Source organism: Carcharhinus amblyrhynchos, chromosome 16 (assembly GCF_965287045.1).
Source record: "Carcharhinus amblyrhynchos chromosome 16, sCarAmb.v2.hapA, whole genome shotgun sequence".
In the NCBI taxonomy this organism is placed as follows: domain Eukaryota; kingdom Metazoa; phylum Chordata; class Chondrichthyes; order Carcharhiniformes; family Carcharhinidae; genus Carcharhinus; species Carcharhinus amblyrhynchos.
The window spans coordinates 43,216,330-43,239,683 of NC_137339.1; the positions used below are offsets into that span (position 1 = coordinate 43,216,330).

Below are 23,354 nucleotides of genomic sequence, written 5' to 3' on the forward strand. Positions count from 1 at the left end.
CTTTCATTCACATTGTTAGCCACTTTAAGACTTGAATAGCAGGTTACGTGTAAAGATTCGCATTCCAATCAGTAATCTGTAAACGGTCTGTGCTGTTATATGTACTGTCTGAGGCCAGAACTTTCCATTCACCTGAGGAAGAGGGGAACCTCAAAAGCTTGAGTTTACTATCAAATAAATCGGTTGGACTTGAACCTGGCATTGCCAGACTTCTTACTGTGTTTTCCTCAGTCCAACGCCGGCATCTCCATATCATTGCTCATTTAAGACAGAGATGAGGACAAGTTATTTTCTCGCAGGGTCGTGAGTCTTTGGAACTCTAATCCTGCTGCCTTTTGAGGAACAGAGGTTTTGAATATTTTTAAGGCAGAACTCGACAGATTCTTATTTAATAAAGAGGTGAATGGTTGTCGGCGGAGGCAGGATTAGGAGGTTGTGGTTATAATCAGATCACCATGATCTAATTGAATGATGGAACAGACTTAAGGAGTCAAGTGGCCTTCTCCTAATACGTATTTCGCATCTTTGTGTACAGTTATGGATTCCTTATTTAAGCAAGGATATATTGCACTAAATGCAGTATATAGAAGGTTGACTCAACTGATTCTTGGGATGAAGGGTTGTCTTACGAGAAAAAGTTAGACCTGTACCTGCTGGAGTTTAGAAGAATGAGAGGTGATCTTACTGAAATATAAAAATCCTGAGACACTTAACAGGATGGAAGCAGAAAGAATGTTTTGCCTTGTGGGAGAGACAAGAACCTGGGGACGTAAACTAAGAGGTCTCCCATTTATCTGGAGATGAGGGGAAATTTTTTCTCAGAAGTTCGTGAATCTGTGGAATTCTCTTCCCCAGAGAGCAGCAAGAGCAGAAGCAGTGAGTATGTATACAGCTAAATTGGATAGATCTTTGACTGAAGAAGGAGTCAAAGGGCATGCACGTGGACAGGATAGTAGAAGCAACAAGTCAAATCAACCATGATCTTATCAAATGGCAGAGCAGGCTTAAGGGGCCAGATGACCTACTCTTGCTCCTAATTCGTATGTTCATATATCTGCATATTGCAAACTAATGTTTTCCACAGATGTACTGTAATATTTCAGTGTTTTCACTGTGTCTCTTACAATAAATGCCAATATTTATTTATTTTATTGCCTTTACAATTGAGATGTTGCTTTGAACAAACTTGAAATTTCCTTTGTTCATCCACATCAATCAGCTCTACTTTATTAAAACTGTATGAATTACTTGCTTCACAACCTAAAATGTACGACCTCATTTACCGACAAATAAATGAAATTTAGCCATTTTTCTGTCCATTTCAATGTCTCTATCCACTTAGTTTCCTTTGTTCTTCAGGATTATTAAATAAGTCACAATGCGAACACAGCACCATGGCTCAAGAGGCTGCCCCCAAGGGTATGTGGGGAGGCAGGGGGAAGCAGAATAGAAATATAGAGGCACAGTGGTTAGCACTGCTGCCTCATAGTGCCAGGGACACAGGTTCAATTCCCTGCTTGGGTCACTGTCTGTGCTGAGTCTGCACATTTTCCCCGTATCTGCAAGGATTTCCACTGGGTGCTCCTGTTTTTTTTCCTGCAGTCCAAATTATGAGCTGGTTAGGTGCAATGGCCATGCTAACTCGTCCTTCAGTGTAGCCAGATGCCGGAGTGTGGTGACTAGGGGATTTTAACACTAACTTCATTGCAGTGCGAATGTAAGCCAACTTGCGACGCTATAAACTTTAAAAGGAAACTCTATAATTGGGGAGACAAATAATGTTCTCTGCAGCCAAAAACACACAACAGATGTGTTTTTACCTGCCGCCAGAGTATAAGATATTGCATGGTGGTTGAAGAGGAGCTTGGAAAGAATGGGGCTTAAATCTAGTTGGTGTCACCCATACTGGAATAAATGACATGGGTCAGAATAAGGAGGAGACCATGCTAAAGGAGCATCAAGCAGCACCTCAAGAGTAATAATCTTTCAGTTATTACCAAGCCACATGCGCATCTGCGCAGAAGCAGAAAGATTAGGACAATTAAAACATAGCCAACGGGCTTGTTGGGAAGAGAAGCTCCTTTGCATGGACACTGGCGCGAGTTCTGAGACAGGTAGGAGCAATATTGAGTGGATGGGGCCCACGTGAACAGGGATGGGGCCTGTGTACTAGCACAAAGGTGGCAAAGGAGTAAGACTAGTAAGAAATAACGAGAGTCTAAAAGGGTAGTTAAACAGAAAGTGAGAGAAAATCCTATTTAAAATGAATCAAAACATCACTACAACAATACACACAGCATACTCATAAAAAGGGGAGCTGGACGTGTTGGAGAGGATTAGACATAGTAGGGATCCCAGACAAGACTATAGAGAAATCAGGAATGGGTGCTGGGCACTTTAGGGTAGAACATATTTAGAGCAGTGAACAGAAAGAAGGCGGCGAATCAGCACTACTGATTCGGGACAACATACTGTCAATAGGAAAAAGCACACAGCTATGAACAAAACAAAAAGTTATTCCATATGGATATGAGATTAAAGATAATAAAGGCTCAATCACATTTTTGGTGGAGTCTACAGATCAGAAAGGGAGGTGGAGGGAGAAATGTGCAAACAAATTGAATTAAAAATGGGGGATTTCAGCTATATTGATATTAATTGGATGCAAGAGGCAGAAAAAAGGCTTCTACTCATCTCCTTAAGACAAGTAGAAACTCCATCTCTTTTCTAATCCAAGATGCAAAAAGTCAGTCAAGGGTTTCACTTTATGATCTAGCAATTTAGAATGAACCAAAGCAGATAAGGGAAGCAAAAGTAGAAAACATCATGACAATAGTGACCATAATATATTAAACTTTAAGATGATTAATAGAGAAAATTATGTATGTCAAAATCAGCTTAATAAATTGGAGAAAAACTGATGTTAAGGAGCTGAGAATAGAACTTGGTAAAATAAAATGGGCGACAATGCTGGCAAAGAATGATGTAGAACAACAAGGGGAAACATTTAAAACAGTTTTCAGAATGAAGGGAAAAAATATTAAATTCCATTAAAAGGAAACTAACGAAACATACCAGTGAGACTCCATAGATGATTGAAGACACAAAGGAATAATTGAGGGTGAAGAAAGAAGCATACATTAAGTACATAAAGAGAGATGAATGCAAGATAAAGAGATGGACCGATAAGGAGACAAGTAAAAAAAAAGGAGGCAAAGAGGATTTATGTAACAAATTATCATATCAAGAAACATTAATCAAAATAGTGTGATGATCTTAGTTCAATTGATTTGGATAAAAATATTTTGCGTTCGGGGAATATTTAAAATTCAATTTTACGCTATAGGTAGTTGGTATGTTTCAGGGGAATGCAGTTTAACATCTGTGGTCAGAAAATTGATAGAACCCCTACCAAAGGAGCAGCTAGATGAACGTTAGAAAATAAAAATACAATACTGAAAAGTCAAGATGGATTTCGAAAGGGAAAATCTTGCTTGATAAATCTTGTTGAAGTTTCTGAGATGGTGATACAGTTGAGATTATAAACACTCCAGTACATTCAGCACCAGAAGGGTCAATTTTGCCCGATGGATAACACACAAGTGTTCTTTTATGACTCTCATGCATTGAGTATCACTTGCAAGATCAGCATTAGTTGCCCATCCCAACAGCCCTTGAATTGAATGGCTTGCTATGCCATTTCAGAAGGGCAGTTTTAAGAATCAACAACATTGCTGTGGATCAGAAGTCATGCGTCGGCCACATGATAGTTTTTCTCCCCAAAAGGACATGAATGAGCCAGATAGTTTCTTGGCCTAAATACAGAGATTAGTTTCCAATTCCAAGTTTACTAATAAAGTATATTAGCTTGTACAGTTCTCCCTTCATGTCTCGCAGCACAGACAATAACTAGATACAATTATTCTCTTCAGCCGAGTCCGTGCATGTTTGTGGACATGTACACAATAACAATTCAGTGTAATTCACTGTAACTCAAAGCGAATGTAACCAGTTGCAGTCTATAGCTTACAATGAGGTTAATCAAGTTGGGACAAAAGCAGATGCACAATTCCAAGCTTAAACATTGGATCAGGCACAGTCAGTGTAAATTCCACCTTGCTATTATTAACAAGGAAGTAATAAAAGGATTACCTTTTCACAGTCATTTTCGGTGAACTTGTTCAGTAGCCGAGTTCGCTGCTGACCCTTCAAGTTTCGAAGCATGGAAGACAGAATTGAACAAACATGCTCTGCAGAACAAAACAAATGCAGCTAGTTTCCCTTAAGGCTTTACAAAAGCAGAAAATTACTTATGTTTAGGCTTACAAACAACTGGAAAATTCAAAATATAACTGAGGAATGTATATCATTGCAGCACAACTGATAACACTTTCCCTTGTTGCTTTTGGCAGATTACAAGTGCTGTAATAAAACAATGTAGGAATATGCCTTGTGTGGCAAATCTGAGTGAAGATATTCAAAATAACTTGAGTTTCCCTCTACATTATCAGCTTAGCTCAGACGGTTACAGTGTGTTATTAATAATGCCTTTAGGATAATGCCCTGTCCTGGTCAGTGTGGTACTTCACCCTGGAAGCCAATACATGTTTTATGATGGTATGAGTGCTAGGCGACACAGCTTCAAAATTTTTAGCAAGAAATGCAGTATGGAATTTTTAACTTGTGAATGGTAATGATTCCTAATTTGTTGCTTACAAGCATGGTGATTGTGCAGATCATTAATGATTTCCATTATTGACTTGATTGCTCGACACAGAACCAGTATGGGCTCAATAAGCCAAATGGCTGCCTTTTGTGCTGTTATGACTCCAAAAAGTCAGTACTTATTATCCATGCTTCGTGATGTAAATCATAATTGTCCTAAAAACGACTGTGTATTTATTTGCGGATTGCTTTCACTGGGAAATGCTTGAAACACTTCATTCATTTTGCTTTGAAAATATGTAAAATAACATCCTCACACAGGCAAGTTTGTTAGATAGTTTGATCCATCCCAGAACAAGAGATATTAAGAAGGGTCACTAAATGTTGTGTGAAAAGATAACTTTTAAGGAGTATCAGAGAAGGAGAGCGGTAGAGATGAAGAGAGGGTTACGCCGAATGGCCATTACAAATTGGTGCCTCAAAAGATAAGAGCATTATTGCCAATGATAGGATGAAAGAAGAGGGAATTCACAATGGGCAACAGCTGAAAGACTGGCAAGTTCTCGGAGTTAACGGACTAATGGAGGCTACAGAAATGCAGACAGGTGAAGCCATGAAGGGAATTTGGCAAGAGGATGAGCAGCAGAGTTTCGGCTGAGCTCACGTTTATGAAGGGGAAAGATAAGAAGCTGGTTGGGCAGACAATGAAGATGACAAAATTCTAAATGAAAATTGTGGTAGCAAATGCACTAAGGCAGATAGAGTTGGGCAATGATACGGAGGTAGAAATTAGGAGATTTGTGATGGAGATTATATAGGGTTGCAAGCTCAGCTTGAGGTTAAATAGCATGTCGTGGCTACAGTCAACCTCAACTTGAGACAGTAGACAGGAACAGTGATTTAATCAATGTCGAGGCTAAAGACCATGTGGCAAGAGTGCCCATTCAATGGGATTGGTCTTCTCAAAGTTTTACTAAAGAAAAATACAGTGCAGCCAGGACTGGATATCAAATAGACAGACCAACAAAACAAAGAGTGCTTGCTTGAATGTAAACATGGAACCTGAAGTCATATCTATTCGATGATAATATAGCATTATCACGTAGCTGAGGAAGAGAGCTAAGGTTAACTTTACTTGGAGATGCCATTGCTGAAGATTCTCTGCCTGTGATTGGAATGGTAAGAGCAAAACCTAGCAAGGGTATTTCAATATACCTTAACAACGAACAAAGTAGAAAACATTGGAGAAGATGATGTGGTTAGCCATATGAGGCTGCAGTCAAAAAGGAGGATTATACTCAGTCATCACAAAGGATGTCATTTAAGTTTAATTATTGTCATTTCAGTGCTGTGGCTTAGCCAGAAACCCATTTACAGACATCAAATATAGACCTGCAGGAAAGATGGACACAGATTTGGGAGGTGACAACACATTCAAGAAATTTCAGCTTTGTAATAAGGTATTTCTTTGAAAGGACAAAGTGGTTGATGACTGTGGTTTTCAAAAGGAGGGGGATAATGAGGAAAGAGCACTATTTACAATGTCAACTAGCTTAGAGATCAGGACTGGAATTCAGATGATCAGTTTAATGGCAAATGGATTGAGAGAGCAATAAGTGGTCTATTAAATAGCTGTTCATTTTCCTTAACGTCTAGTATTCACCTCAGTATTATTTAGCTAATGGATCATCTCCACTCAACACTGTCCATCCCTTAATATATTATTCCATGCATTAGGGTACAGCTTTGATAAGCAATTTAGAATAACTGCAGCATTCATTTTCTGAAATTCACACTAAGGGGGCGATCTTATCAAAAACATTCCAAGTCCAGGACAAATTTCTCATCCGTTTTTTGGGCAAGTTCAAATCCAGAGTTTTATGCACTTAGTGCATGAAAAAAATGGGCAAAACCATTCCTCACTTGTAGGCAAAGGTATTAAATCGCAAGCAAGCCTGTTGAAGCAGCAGAGACGGAACCCCCCCCGCCCACTTATCCTTATTTTCAAATCCTTCCATAACTTTGCCACTCACTCTGTAATCTTTGTTAGCCAACAAACATCTGAGATAGCTGTGCTCCTTTAACTCTGGTCACTTGAGCATCCCCAATTTTAACCACTTAACCATTTGCAGCCACTCATTCAGTTGCCTAGACTCCAAGTTCCAAAATATCCTCCTGCTACCTCACCATTTGCTTTCAAGACATTCCTTTAAACTTTCCCCTTTGACAAAGCTTTTGGTCATCAGAGGAAGTACCTCCTTGCACGGCAGGCTGTCATATTATGATTTTATAATTCTGCTATATTATGTTAAAGGAGCTACATAAATCCAAATTGTTGCTGAAATAAAAATTATACAACAGAGGTGAGACAGCTTTGAACCTGATTAAATATGTGGCTGCGCATGTGCAGAGCCCCTCCCCTCCCTGTGGCTGCACATGTGAATAGCAAGCAGCAGAGGCCTGGCATCCCGTGCTAGTAAAATCACAAGAGGTGAGAAATCGGTCGCGAACTTGATTTCTCGACTCTCGCACTATTTTACCGGTTCACCCTATTTATCAACCACCAAGCCTATCATCATTATGCTTGCTGAACTACGTTGATTATGGGTCTTGATTTTAAAACTTTCATCCTTATTTTCAAATCCCACCATAACTTTGCCACTCGCTCTGTAATCTTTGTTAGCCCAACAACCATCTGAGATATCCATGCTCCTTTAATTCTGGTCACTTGAGCATTCCCGATTTTAACCACTTAACCAGTGGCCACCACTCGTTCAGTTGCCTAGACTCCAAAGTTCCTGAATATCCTCCTGCTACCTCACCATTTGCTTTCAAGACATTCCTTTAAACTTTCCCCTTTGGCAAAGCTTTTGGTCATCAGAGGAAATACCTCCTTGCATTGCAGGCTGTCATATTATGATTTTATAATTCTGCTGCATTATGTCAAAGGCGTAAATATATCCAAGTTGTTGTTGAAATAAAAATTATACAACAGAGGTGAGGCAGCTTTTAGTTTTTTTTCCACAGCTCCTTCAAAATTGCGAATAAAAACAGATAAGCATTTGACTTATTTTGAGCATGATACCTCACCTCTTTTCTGTCAGTTGGAATGTTGATATGTGCAGGTTCTTTCACTATGGTCACAACATTAGTTGGCTTTAGTTCAAGTAATTCTTACAGTTGTTGAGGGACTTGGGTATGAGGCATCCGAAAGGAATAGGCTCCTTGAGGGGCTGATCAATATTCCTTAACCCCCTCATCTGCTGAAATAAGCTAAAGTATCTTCACAAGCTAGCTGAAAACTGGAAAAGTCCTTTAAGTCACAGTTAGTAACGTATCACGTTATAACTGAAATGCGAGGTTTGTAAGACGTTTGTAATTGATGGAGGCATATCTTAGCTTACAACTAGTAAAACATTGTGGCCGCAATTCTCCCAAAGTATTTCCAACTCTTGCCCCTGGTCAGAAAAGTGGTGTGATTCTCACCCAGTGGATTGGGGCAATCCAGATCCCAATCCACCTGTACGTAAACATTGTTTTGGAGCTTGGGGTGATTCCCACCGAAACAGTGATATGCAGGACTTAAAGATGCTGCTTTTGACAGGCGCCTTGATCTCCAGAAAACCCCACAGACCATCCCCAATCACTGATAGCAGGTGCACCCCACATCCCAATCGCTGCTACCAGCATGCCCCCACCCCAAAGTGAGCAAAACCTTGCTGAGGGCCGACAAGGCCGCACCCCACCCCCAAAATCAATCGGACCCCCCTTGGCAGTGCCAAACTGGGCACACCAACCTAGCAGTGCCAACTACCAAGTTAGCACTGCCCAGCCATGACCCTGACACCTGGAGGCTCCAGTGGCTTCTGAGCCCCCTGGCATGGTCATCACATTTGGTCTCCAGAAATAGAGACCAGTAGTGACTCCTGCTGGCACAACATTGCACCCAGGGATTGGGTGATTTACAGGAGCGGATGAATCTGGCTTAAAACAGAAAATACATATTTAAATGAGGATTTAAATACGCTAATTTGGTTTGCTGGGCATGAACCAGAATGTGTCGCCAGCTGGGGGTGGGGGGGAAATCTCAAAATAAGTTCTCTTGCCAGAACGTGATTTTCTCCTACACAACGGGGCTGGAGAATCAACCCCAATATTCCTGGAGAAATCACTGAAATAATTGGCTTTTTGAATCACTTAATATCATTTATTTTGTTACAATTTTACTTCTGTTCGAAACCAGATCATGAAATAGGTAACTATGGAGACAGTGGATCACCTTCCAAAATTCTATAGGTTCTGGAATGGTTCCTGCAGATTGGTAGGTAGCAAACATAACCCCACTATTTAAGGGAGGGAGAGCAAAAACAGGGAATTGGCTTGTATTAGTAGCGAAAATGCTGGAAGCAGTTATAAAGGATGTGATAAATGGACACTTGGATAATAATGCAATTGGTCAACGTGGATTTACGAATGGGAATCATGTTGGGAGTGTTTTGAGGTTGATAATTTTGAGGATGAGGGGAGTTGGATATACTATACCTGGGTTTTCAGAAAGCTTTCAGTAGAAGTCAAAATTAAACCATATGAGATAGGGGGTTATATTCTGGCATGGATTAAGAATTGCTTAACAGGCAATAAAGACAGTAGGAACAAACACGTCATTCTCACATGGCAGGCTGTCACTATTGGGGTATGCAAGGATCAGTACTTGCCTCCAGTTTCTCAATACATATCAATGATTTGGATGGGGACCAAAAGTAATATTTGCAAGTCTGCAGATAATATGAAGTGGGAACAAGGAAAATGCAAAGCAGATTCAGTGGGATTTGGACCTTTTTAAAATAAGGGGTAAGCCACTTCGGACAAAGATGGAAATTTTTTTTTTGTGAATCTTGGATGATGAAATTCAAGCAGACTTACATGTCTGTTCTTGACATGGTGTCAAAATTGATGGCTCTCAAGAACCAGCTAAGGAAAACATTTTCCAAAAAACATTATATCCAATAGAACTGTAATGTGCCATCTAAAGTTGGATGCTGGATATGCCAAGGGACCATATCATTGCTAAGTTTCTAAAACTCAATTTCATAAACTAGTTTTTCCAAATCACATTATATTCCTTGATCTGTCATCTTTTCATGCCTTGAGATGTCACCATGCTTCCAACTTGAATGTCTCTTCTCCCATTAACAACCGTTGTAAATAAAACCATACAATACTTAAGCACAGAAGTTCAGCTTGAAATCTGAATATATTGATTTTGTTAGATCAAAATCTCTACACTTCAAATGAATTTCTTGCAAATGGCATTTCCCCAAGAAAGGGGAAATGACAAAGCGTTTGTGCTGCATATTGCCAGAAACTAAACAAGAAAATTCATCAGGTCAAAAAGCAGCACCAAAAAATGAACGGTGCCAATTTCAAAAAATAGGATTTTCTTTTCAATCCCAACCATCATTGAACATCCCTATAGTACAGCTGGTATTAAAAGGAGTGTTGAATTTATTTGTAAAATTCATTCATTGGAATAATGAAACTATTCTGATGAAGCGTCATTGACCTGAAATGTCAACTGTTTTTTTCTACAGATGTTGCTTAAACTAAGTAATTCCAGCATTTTTTATTTTTGTTGCACTTTGTGGCCATGGTTTACCTGCGCAATGTGCAAATTAATGAAGCAGATGAGTATTGTAGTCAGCCTGCTCTAAGAGACAGCAAACAGTTTCTGCATTGTTCTAGCAGTATTTAGTCTGAACCCCGAGAAAGAATCTGAAGATTTGGCTTACTCAGGTAGGGAGTGTTATGGCCAACGTGACCACCTTTTTTTTGGGTATCATTCCTTCATTGGATAAAATCTGAAACCAGCTTTTCTTCAATGTAGCATTTAAAAAGAACTACATTCTAGTTTTTTTTCCTTCCGATGCATCTATTTTAAACAGCATAAATCTGAGTGAACTACATTCTTCATAACTCCACTGTGCTTTCCAACAGAGACTGTATCAATCCAGTCGTGCAAAACAGCTTGAGAAAAGTATATTGCATATGCACCAATCATATCTGTTACATAGGATGCATCATTTAACTGCTCATAATGACAGCAATGGAGGTACATTACTAAATTTGAAGAAAACAGAGGGTCAAAATGTATAGCAAGTTTAACTTTCTTCAAAAATATTTGTCTTATATCATTGGGCCTCAAACTTTTGAGGTGGAAAAACAAATGATCTTCATCAACATGCAAGGTGGACATTAAATGTTCACATAATTGACAAAGACCAATCAGAACACTTGGAAGATAGAGAAAAGAGGTGTAACTGCTGCCTGAAACAATAATCAGAAGTTTTGAATTATGTTCTCCAATTCAGATCAAATGATGAAAAGTAGGGGGAGTTCTGGAATCACAGCTGACAATTTGGTGGGTAGAAATTTATTTCCTTGTCACCTGCAATTTCCACAAACTTTTCAAAGAGAACAGATAATCCTTAATCCCTCATTCCGTCAAGCATCTGTTTGTAAGTATTTGCTTCAATCCTTAATGCTGGCTGTACATTCTATAACCTAACAACTCGATGTTAAAAGTTTATCTTGTTCCCCATTCTAAATTTGTATTCAATCTTTTAGTTATGCCCTCTAGTTGAACCCTTCAAACACTATTTCTAGCTATCTGTCATCATTTGAAAGCATCTCTATCAAATCACTCTGTACCCTCCCCCACTCCAATGAAAATCCCACCATTTTAATTTTTTGCATAAATATTTCTTCATATTCAATAACATTTCTGTGGATCCAAGACATGCAGTATAAAGAGGTGGAGGAAATGATTCAGACGTTCAAAACTAATGAAAACTGGAATTGAAATGCAGCATATTATTTTGTCTAATATTAAGTTACTGCAAGATAGATAATGCAATAATACAGCAGCAATTTTGCAGCCAGCATAACAGTGCCAATGCTCACTGATGTCAAAAGAAAATTGTCCATAAATATCAATAGCATGGGTTTCACCTTGCCTGACGTTAACTTGAATCCAGTGCCAAGCTAAGTGAATCTCCAAGTGTCTAGTAATAGTAATGCAATCGAAAAGTTAATAGGCCAATTACATTGAAGAATTCCCACAATCCAGCAGGTTTTTGACATCAAAAGTATATAGCCATGTAGCCATTTTTGCAGTTGGAACCCAAATCTCTCTCTAACTGTGGAAGTCAGACCCAGCAAGCCCTACTGAAGGCAACCCTATTGGAATCTCAAATCATAAGTGGATGTTCACCGTCTGCTCCTCACAATTGGAGGAGCAGACACATATACGTTTTCATTTATACTTACTTTGGACTCACTTAATCTATATGAATGTATATACATGCGTTTCACCATTTTTCTCCTCGCCTTAGTCGTTAATAAACTCCACTCTATCTTAACTCAGGAATGCCTGGTTAAATTGGCTCTTTTTAAAGCATAACTACTAAGTTTCAAAAAAAGGGTACCCACAAAAAGGGATACCCTTTATATCATTGGGCCTCAAACTTTTGGGGTGGAAAAACAAATAAAAGCCATGATCTCCATCAACATGCAAGGTGGGCATCAAATGTTCATATAATTGACATAGTTCAATCAGAACATATAAATTAAATCTCATTGCGATCAGCAGAAGGGGTTGAATAAAGATAACTTCTCCGGGCCAGGGTTTGTAACAATTTGGGGTAACGCAGCCACAAGGTACTAGACGGTCTCGCCCAGATCAACAACTTTGGGGGAGCCTCATCTAAGGGGTGGTCATAATACTGGTGTTGCTTATGTTGGTATCTATTATTTTTGTTGTTCTACTAATATCTAAAAATAATTATAGCTGTCATTAGGAAAGTACCATTGTAATTGAAAGCATTTGTACATTATAGCATTAAATTGCTGTATATGATAAAATAAAATATACTGGCTTTAAACAAGTGTAAAAAAAAATCACTGTTGCCGAAGTAATTTGCTGATGGTTTTTTGCCAATGCTGTTTATAGTCTGATTTTTTTTTTTAAGGTTTATTACAGCCAAATTAAATTTCTTGTTTACTATTCCCAATTACTGAGCACTGTAGTTGAATTATTCCAGATTAGACCTCACGATACAGAAGAGCATCAATTCAGGAACAAAATAAGAATCAAGGATTGTTTTTTGTTCTGGGCTTGCGATAGTCTGGCAATATTTTTAAAATTGTAAATTCATGAATTGCTGTTATAGGCAGTGTTAAGGTATGGGAAGCTTATTTTTTGTGAAAATATTAGATTACTTTCCATAGTCAAAAAATTAGAAATCAACGTTCTAAAGTTTGGGTGTAGAATGAAATTAAGAAAGAAATCAACAAAATAAAGTCAACTTCCAAGTGCAGCACCATCTTACTTTGGTCTTTGCAGAAAATAACAACATTTGTTTCAATCTCACTCCCATCATATACTCCAAATACAGCTCTTGAACAACTCACTGATTGAAATTGTGGTCCCAGGCCCAAAATTAGTGATCCAGGGTGAGATAGCTAAATGGATACAAAATTGCCTTGACAGAAGCCAGAGTGTGGTTGTAGAGGGTTGTTTTTCAAACTGGAAGCCTGTGACCAGCAGTGTGTCTCAGGGATCAGTGATAGGTGCACTGTTATTTGTCATTTATATTAATGCTTTGGATGAGAATATAGGAGCCATGGTTAGTAAGTTTGCAGATGACAAGACTGGTGGTATAGTGGAAAGTGAAGAAAGTTATCTCAGGAAGTTATCTTGCAACAGGATCTTGATCAATTGGGCCAATGAGCTGACGAACCGTCGATGGAGTTTAATTTAGATAAATGCGAGGTGATACATTTCGGTAGCTTGAACGAAGGCAGGACTTACTCAGCTATTAGTAGGTTGTTGGGGAGAGTTATTAAACAATAAGATCTAGGCGTACATGGTAAGGCCACATTTGGAATACTGTGTACAATTCTGGTCACCCTAATATAGAAAGGATATTATTAAATTAGAAAGAGTGCAGAAATGATTTACTAGGATGGTACCGGGACTCGATAGTTTGAGTTATAAGAGGAGGCTGGATACACTGAGACTTTTTCCTCTGGAGCATAGAAGGCTGAGGGGTGACCTTATAGAAGTCTACAAAATAATGAGGAGCATAGATCAGCTAGATGGTCAATATCTTTTCCCAAAGGGAGGGAAGTCTAAAACTAGAAGGCATAGTGTCAATTTACTTTAAACCTACGCCACCAAAAATGTCCAGAGGGTCAATTTTTTTCACACAGAGGGTGGTGAGTGTTTGGAACAAGCTGCCAGAGGTAGTAGTAGAGGCAGGTACAATTCTGTCTTTTAAAAAGCATTTAAACAGTTACATGGATAAGATGGGTATGGAGGGATATGTGCCAAATGCGCGCAATTAGGACTAGCTTCAGGGTTTAAAAAAAAGAGTGGCATGGACAAGTTGGGCCAAAGAGCCCGTTTCCATGCTGTAAACCAGGGGTCTCCAAACTTTACCATATGAGGGCCACATCGTATATTTTACACATTTTTGTGGACCAAAGAAAACAAAATGGTTCTAAAGTTGGGGGATTACTTTTATAATAGTTATTTTTCTAAGAAAGGCACTAAATAATTTTAAATTCATTGCAACTGGTGACTGCGTTACAGCAGCACATGGCAATTGGCTGCAGCAGATGTCAATCACAATGTGGGTGTTGCGCTGTGCACATCGCTCTATGATTGGTCTGAATTGTCGCCATCATTGTCCTCGCTCATTTCAGACAGATGGAGCTTACAGATTGGATAAAGCAGCTGTCACTCTGTCAAGCACAGCAGCAATTGGATAACAGATGTCTCAATTGGTGATTCGTTTAATGAACAGTCAGTCACAAGACAGCAGCTCTGATTGGACAATAGGCTGGTAAAGAGGGCGGGGATTCCCATGGGTCCATCAGACACCGCGCAGAGTGGCAGCAAATGTCCGACCTGTGGCTTCCGTCCCCGCGTCCGGGTCCTGAGTCAGCGGTGGGGTTCCAGATACGGGAATGTTTTCAGTGGCAGGAATCCTGTCCCGCCCCACTGGCTGCAGGCCAGATGTAGTTTGGAGACACCTGCTGTAAACCTTTACGACTTTAGGATGCCATAGACAAAGTCACTCAGAATTAATTCATCAAACTCAATGAGTTGAATGCCAACAAAAATTCATTTGAACGTTTTAAAAATATTCTGATTGTGGTCAAAGTTATCTTTGTACAATTGATTAATTCAATAAACTGTGCCAGATTAATTTAATAAGGATGACCTGTTTTTCAATATTCCAAAATGGCGAACCATATTCACTTTGCTTTATACTTGCCGTACAAGTTAATACTCATTTTTTGAAGGGCTTTTAGAAGCTTCAAAGGTCGACTTCTAACATGGCAATCTACAGTAATTATTTTCAGTGGCAAATTTGCCACTGTCATGTTGTTTACAGAATCAAAGAATGCCTGGAACACAGGAAGAGAATTATTTGACCTATCATGTCTGCAGATACTTTGACAGAGTGTCTTCCCAGGCCCTCTCCCCACCCTAGTGTCGTAACGCTACACATTCACCATGACTAATCCATCTTTCCTACACATCTTGGGCATTAAGTGGCATTTTCTTTTAACCTGGTTAATTCATTTAACTTGCACATCTTTGGACAGTTTAATCTCGAGTCAGTATACATTGCATTGTGACTGTCTTAAACATAGGCACAATTAATATCAATAGGAAGACTGCCCTTTTAAAGAAAAAAAGGCCAGAGAAAATTCAGTAACTTGTGATGTCTGGTCTATTACCTGTTATTTAGGGTAATCAGAAAGGAATATTTTTGAGCGGCATTTGTGGACAACTTCACAAATATACTGGACAAACAATACCTTTGCGGATCGGATAAGGTTCATTTAAAGCAGCTGAGGCCAAAGAATTGTCCCTTAATGTAAAAGAAGATGCTTCATCTAATTATGACTCAAATTAATATAATTAATGAATATGCTTGTGGACTAGTAATCTGATGCTGTTAATTTATTGTTGAGAGATTTCAGTTGGTAGAAAGGCATACCACTAATATAGTTAATATATATTAAGAATGCTGCATTTAAAAGTAATTTGAGTTTTAAATAATCTTGGGAATGTTCTCATAAACAATAACCATCTATGCCCACTGGTACTTTAACCTAGAAATTCTACTCGTACACAATTAAATTGACAAACAATATAAAATTGTGCTGTGACTCCACAGCACGTCATAATAGAAGCAATTAAAAATTAAATACTCAATAGGGGTAATAGCTCTGCTGCTTCCAGACAACAGCTCATCTCTACAATAGATAACAATTGCATAAATGAGAGAAACCAGAAAAATGTGTAATTTAGTCCTAAATTGCCAATGGGCAGGATTTTCTTTACTTATTTCTGAAATTAATACTCATGTGAGGTGAATATGAGGAGTTTGATTCTCGAGAGGTTAGTGTTGCTGGGAATTGAAGCTAAACTGCACTTATGAAAGGAGACACAAAAAGGATGGTAAACTAGCGGATTTTCATGTTGCATGCAGAGAGCAAACAGAACAATGGTATAGGATTTAATTTGGTGTGGCAAGGCGATGTGAAAAATCTACATTTGAACATAGAGGAGAGTAAAGCAAGATTAATAAAATCTTTGAAATACATGCAAAGGCTCAGTTAAAATAAATGAGAACAGAACACAAAACCTTTTCTGATATTTCTGTGCAATATCAAGGGAGCTTGTAAAAGTTGAGAACAACTTGAGCGTTTCAAGATTAAAAGAAGTGTCAGACAGGGGTGTGCATTCTCCTCAGATTTATTTAATTTGTAATCTTAGGGAGACTGAAGACCTCCCTGGATTATTAGTCGGTGGTTACAAGTTTAATAATACAAGATACGCTGATGACACTTCTTATTGCTGCATCTGCAAAGAAACTGCAAAAGGTTTTGGATAGAGCAGTGAGAAGAAACAAGAAAAAAGGGCTGAACGTCAATTGTAATAAAACAAAATGCTTAGTAGTGTTCAAAAAGAAAACCATACTACAATTTAAGATCACAGTGAAAACTAAAAACGTCACACAGGTAGGTAAGTGTTTTATCCAGGAAGTATGTTAATTTGAACAGAAAGTGCGACCAAGAAATAAGACAAATGATTGGAATGGCCAAAGTTGCATTGCAAAAAATAAAAATGATTATGATCAATTCAAAATTAACTATGAAAATAAAGCTGAGAATCACTGAGTGCTACATCACACCGATTTTGATACATAAAAGTGAGTGTTGGGATGATTAGTAAAGCAATACAGAGAACAATCATAAGAACATAAGAAATAGGAGCAGGAGTAGGCCATCTAGCCCTTCGAGCCTGCCCCGCCAGTCAATAAAATCATGGCTGATCTGTCGTGGCTCAGTTCCACATTCCCGCCCTCTCCACATAACCCTTAATCCCCTCGCTTATCAAAAACCCATCAACCCACGTTTTAAAAATATTTAGCGAGGCAGCCTCCACCACTTCAACGGGCAGAGAATTCCAGAGATTCACCACCCTTTGAGTGAAGAAGTTCTTCCTCAACTCCGTTCTAAACCCCCCCCCCCCCCCCCCACTTTATCTTGAGGCTGTGCCCCCTAGTTCTACTGTCCTTTCTGAGCGGGAAGAGTCTCTCCACCTCTATCCCATCCATCCCATTTATCATCTTATATGTCTCAATGAGATCTCCCCTCATTCTTCTAAACTCTAACGAGTACAAGCCTAGTTTATTCAGCCTCTCCTCATAGCTCAACCCCCTCAACTCCAGCATCAGCCTAGTAAACCTCCTCTGCACTCCCTCCAAGGCCAAAATATCCTTGCGTAAGTGCAGCGACCAAAACTGCACACACTACTCCAGCTGCAGCCTCACCAATGCCCTATACAGCCGCAGCAAGACCTCCCTACTTTTATATTCAATTCCCCTCGCTATGAAGGCCAGCATCCCATTCGCCTTCCTGACCACCTGCTGCACCTGCAGGCTGGGTTTTTGCGACTCATGCACAAGGACCCTGAGGTCCCCGTGCACCGTTGCCTGCTGCAGTTTTTCGCCACGTAAGTAATAGTCCTTCCTACCGTTATTCCTACCAAAGTGGACCACCTCGCACTTGCCAACATTAAATTCCATTTGCCAGTTCCTGGCCCATTCGCCCAGCCTATCTAGATCCTTCTGCAGACTCTCCACATCCTCCGCACAATTTGCCATTCCACCAATCTTGGTGTCATCAGCAAATTTCGACACCATACACTCGGTTCCCTCCTCCAGATCATCTATATAAATGGTAAATAGCTGAGGCCCCAACACTGACCCCTGGGGCACTCCACTAGTCACCAACCGCCAATCCAAATAGCACCCATTAACCCCCACTCTCTGCCTCCTATTTGACAACCAATCCTCTATCCACGCTAACACCCTACCCCCAACTCCATGCCCTTACCTTCTGCAATAACCTCTTGTGAGGTACCTTGTCAAACACCTTCTGAAAATCAAGAAAGACCACATCCACCGGCTCTCCTCTATCCACCGCCCTAGACACATCCTCATAGAACTCCAATAAATTTGTCAGACACGACTTCCCCTTAACGAAACCGTGCTGCGTCTGCTCTATCAAGCAATTCCCCTCAAGATGCCTCGCTATTTCCTCCTTGATGATGGATTCTAACATTTTACCTACAACAGACGTTAAACTAACCGGCCTATAATTCCCTGCCTTTTGCCTGCCACCCTTCTTAAACAACGGCGTAACATTAGACGTTTTCCAATCTTCTGGCACTTCCCCGGAATCCAGCGACGTTTAGAAAATAACCACCAAGGCATCCACTATCACCTCCGCCATTTCTTTCAGAACCCTCGGATGCATTCCATCCGGTCCTGGGGACTTGTCCACAATCAGTCCCTCTAGTCTGTCGAGCACCGCCTCTCTAGTAACAATAATGTTATTGTGACCCTCCCAGTCCTACCACCTTTCCATCGCTAACACCCGGCAAATTATTCACGTCCTCCTCCGTGAAGACCGAAACAAAAAAGTTATTCAAGACCTCAGCCATTTCCCCATCCCCTACCACTAAGTCCCCCCTCTCATCCTCTAAGGGTCCAACGTTCACCCTTGCCAATCAAGGCTGTACATTTTGGTTAAGGCGAATAATAGATATCTTGGATGAATCACACAACCATATTGTGAAACAAAAAACACTTTGTTGACAAAGATCAGGAAGAGACAGAGAATTTCTTCAGCATGTGATAAGAAATCAGAATGTGGAAAGTCTGATGCTGCTGGGAAAGATCATGGTAAAAGACAATGAAGTAGACAAAGAATGATCTTTCCAAACGGCCTCGTAAATTGGATGAATGTACCACCAAAGAAGAGAATCCACACCCGTGGAGTAAGATTAACATATGGTCATGATCACCATACCCCCTTAGGCATGATACATGAAGAGAAAGACTGAGAGAGCACTATGCACTTGAAAGCTCTGTCTTTAGAAGATAATAAACCAAAATTCTACCTGGTTAGATGAGATGGAACTATTCAAAGAGAACATAAGGGTTTCTTGGTGTACTGACTATTAAACTCAGTGAAAGAGACTACCAGATTTGTGTTCAGAATTATTTAAAAAGTGAAATGTGAGAACTGTATAGTTCCTGACCTGAATCAACACCTAGTGACTACAAGTGTCATCTTATAAGTGTTCAAATCATGAATTTAACCTTAGTATATACAATTAACACTGACCAATATTTATCCCTCAACTAATGCTAAACCAGACAACCTGGTCAGCTGTCTCTTTTATATAACTTCTCTGTTCTTAAATCATTCATCATGTTCACGTATATAAAAATGACTGTACTTCAAAAGTACTTCATTAGCTGTGTAGTGCTTGGAACAGAGAGGTTGTGAATGGCATTCACGTAGTTGGATGCTTGTTCTTTCTTACATGGGTAAGGAGCAAAATGTAAGATTAATTTTGAGCTGCTCTAGCAAAAACTAGTCTATAGCTAAGTAGCTTCCTTCTGGGCAGTCAATTTCTATACTGCATATGGTTCCTTACCTTCTAATCTTCAATGCTCACTTTTATTAAGTGCAAACATCATTTTACTAACATAAAACCTGGAATCAACTTCAAAACAGCACAAAAATTCAAGAAATCTGACTAGCAGTCAAACTTCAATCTTTGTAACTGCTGCTTCTACAGCACGAACTGGTCTTTGAACAGAGTTGATTTAACTGAAGAGTTAACATAGTTTTTCTCACTTTTCTGAAAGGAAGAAATAAATTTAAGATAGAAAATAAGCATAGTCTGATAAGTTCAAGGCTGGAAGGGGGACAAAATGAGGAACAAGATATTTGTTGCTCACCATTCACTACAGAATGCAAAATTGTGTAAAAAAACTGTAATGTTGCAAACTCTCAACATAATTGGGTAACTCAGCTTACAACATTAAACCATTCATGGCTGGCACTCAAACTACTGGATTTGTTTATTGTTAGGGTTTTAAGTGTTGGGCTTTTCAAAGATGATAACATAAACATAATGGGATGTATACTTGAGTATTCTGCTTGTAAGTTTTTCTGATTAGAGCTGCGTATATTCATTAAAACCAGAAAAGGATTATTAGAAAACACCTATTTCTTCATCCTATGGGAAAAGTCTGATCGATTTTCAGCTCTGCTTAACAAATTCTAATTAGATTTGTCTCAACTTTTCAAGACAGCTCTTTAAGAATACAGATTTATCTGCTACTTCCATGACAGCAATTCAGAGCCTGAGGAGAATACACCAGAACTTCACACTATATAGATTCTCACACACATTATAATAAGCAGAAGCACACCAGGACATTGAATGCACGCGCTTAACTTAAAATAATAAACTTGAAAGCTAACGCAAAGTTAGGCTGAAGCCAAACTTTCCCATGTTCAATTTCAACCATTTTTCATGAATATCCCAAGATATAACTCAAAGCTGGCAGTTTTCATGGAGTGGGAAACAGAACAATGAAGTGGAAAATGCAAGGACATTTTTTTAACGCAATTAATCTGGGAATATTCTGAATTGTGTTTATATTGACATGTATGACAGTAATTGCTATTAATTAACTATTCTGGGATAATCCTCTCCTCTTGTTTAATTTTATGTTTAGGATAGTAGTGGCTCGAAAACAACTCAGGAAAATTATCATCAAGGACAAAGCAGTCCATGGATTGGCAGCCCATTAACTATTTTAAACATTCAGTCCCTTGCCATCAGCGCACTATGACAATAGTGTGCACCATTCACAGGATGCGTTGCTGTGGCGAAGCTGGTGTGTTCTGAGACCCTGGAACATATTTTTCCTTGCTGGAGATTTGGGTTATTCAAAAACAAAAATTGCTGGAAATGCTCAGCAGGTCAGGTAGCATCTGCGCAGCCAAACAGATAAGATTTTGGATCAATGACCTTTCATCAGGTCGTTTTACACTAACTTCCAAAGCAATGACTTCTACGACCTAGAAAACAAAAGGGCAGCAGATGCAGGGGAACACTACCGTCTGTATATTTCCCTGCAAACAACACACCAATCTTACTTGGAACCATATCACCATTCCTTCACTGTTGCTCGGTGAAATTCCTGAAACTCCCTGCCTAATAGCAATGTGGGTATTCCTGCACCAGATGTTATTCAGTGGTTCACGAAGGTGGCTCATCACCACCATCTCAATTAGAGGTGGGCAACAAACTTCGGCTCTTCAGTGAAGCTGACATTCCGTGAGAGAAAATGAACAAAATCAACTAGACTTTTTGGAAAGTTAAGAGATTATGACCTCTCAGCTCACCTTCATGTTCCTTTTCAGTCATTCCAGCTTTCTTCATTTTCTTGGGTGTTTTCATGAAGAGAGGGAATATTGTTCTTAATCCAAGAATGTCCACAAACTTGTGACAATTATCAGACCCTTCAGGACCAATCACAGCATGATCCAACACCTTTAGAGCACTGGCTCGTGACATTTTCTTTTCTCTATAAAAACATAAATTACACACTGATTATTGAACACTTTTCATTACATGCAATCCTTTAAGCGTTTCTTTAATACTTTAAAACTGGCTACAAATCTTAGTTAAGACTTGGGGTATACAGGCTTATTTCTTTACTAATCATTTATATTCTTGAAAATAACTCCAAGATTCAAATATCATTGTGCAGTTACTACTGCAGTCCCTGAGAAAATAAAACTAATTTCTGGATTAAATCTGAATGGGAAGAATCATCTCAACATTTTAAGTAGCAGTTCTAAAACTAAAGGCAAAACCAACCTTGAAGAATCTCAGCAGTTAACATGCATCTCAAACTGCAGCTGGTAAACAGGTTATTAGGTGCACAAAGGAAGCAATTTCACAGTGGCAGGTTTCATTGTATTATTGATGAGTTCATGGAGTCATGTACAGCATAACCCAACAATTCAAAAAATAATTAGTGAGAAAGTAGGACACAAAGTATGTGCACTTGAGCATTTTAGGCTACGAAGAGATTTAATATTTACATCCTTCCAGTGGTCCAATCGCAGAAGGACTGAGGATGCCCTGGCCAATATTTATCTCTGAACCAACAGCTCTAAAAACAGACTACCTGGTCATTGCAGTTTTTGTGCCCTTGCTGTGAGCAAACTTGCTGCTATGTTTACCTGCATAATCCAAAGATGAGGAGGTTCGGTTGATTGGCCATGCTAAATTGTCCATTAGTGTTGGGGGATTAACAGCATAAATACATGGGGTTACAGGCTAGGGCCTGAGTGGGATTGTCGTCAGTGCAGGCTCGATTAGCCAAATGGCCGCCTTCTGAACTGTAGGTATTCTATGATTTTCTACATTAAACTGAGGCTACACTTCAAAATTACTTCATTAGTTGTAAGTGCTTCAGGGTATGCTGAGATTGGGAAAAGTTATATACATGTTCTTTCTTCTTCCTGCAAGGCAGGACTACAGTGAAATCACGATGAAGCAAACTCAGATGACTCAAAATTCTGATCAAGTCAAAGTCATCAATCATTCATGCCAGCAGAATAGCAATTCTATACAATGACGCCTGCTGGCAATGCCAGATTATCCAATCTTGTCCAAGCTTGTGTTGCGAAGTTGGGTAGAACAACTGTAGATTGGTGTATGTAAAATTGTAAAATGCTAAGGAGAAAGCATTGCATGGTCCCTTTAAAAGGTGATGCCTTTTTCCATACTTAGAAAAAAAATGCAAGTATATAAAGAGCCCCAGACTGAAACATTTGTATTGAAAGGCCCAGCAGCAGTGTTACCAAGGCAACAGGCTTTCAGGGTTTTGTATTTTTTGAATTCAGCCAATCAATTTGAATTAGGTACTTAGATACCACGAACCTATTAAATTTATATCCGATGATTTTGACAACATAGGACCAATCCTATTGTGGGAAATATTGATATGTCATCACAGGTATAAAAGGGGGACAGTGGGACAAAAGAGACAACAACTGCCACAGCTCATAGCTCTTAACTAAGAGCCCCATCCAGATAGCAAAGGTACCAAAGAAGAAAGAAGGCAGCTCAGAATACTCCAGAAAACACAAAAACTGGTTGCGATTTAGAGGGGAGCAAAATACTTTTTTTTGGTAATGAGTGGGAATTGTACTTATTGGAACAT

General features: G+C 39.3%; 1 protein-coding gene across 1 annotated transcript in view; it reads right to left on the minus strand.

Moving 5' to 3' along the window:
- ctnnbl1 (catenin, beta like 1) overlaps positions 1-23,354 on the minus strand; it is a 178,219-nt gene that overhangs the window by 44,693 nt on the left and 110,172 nt on the right. The window contains exons 11-12 of the mRNA XM_080205037.1: positions 21,523-21,704; positions 4,153-4,250 (exon numbers count right to left, since the gene is read on the minus strand). Of these exons, the coding sequence (XP_080061163.1) occupies positions 4,153-4,250; positions 21,523-21,704 (280 nt within the window). The remainder of the gene's footprint in view (positions 1-4,152; positions 4,251-21,522; positions 21,705-23,354) is intronic.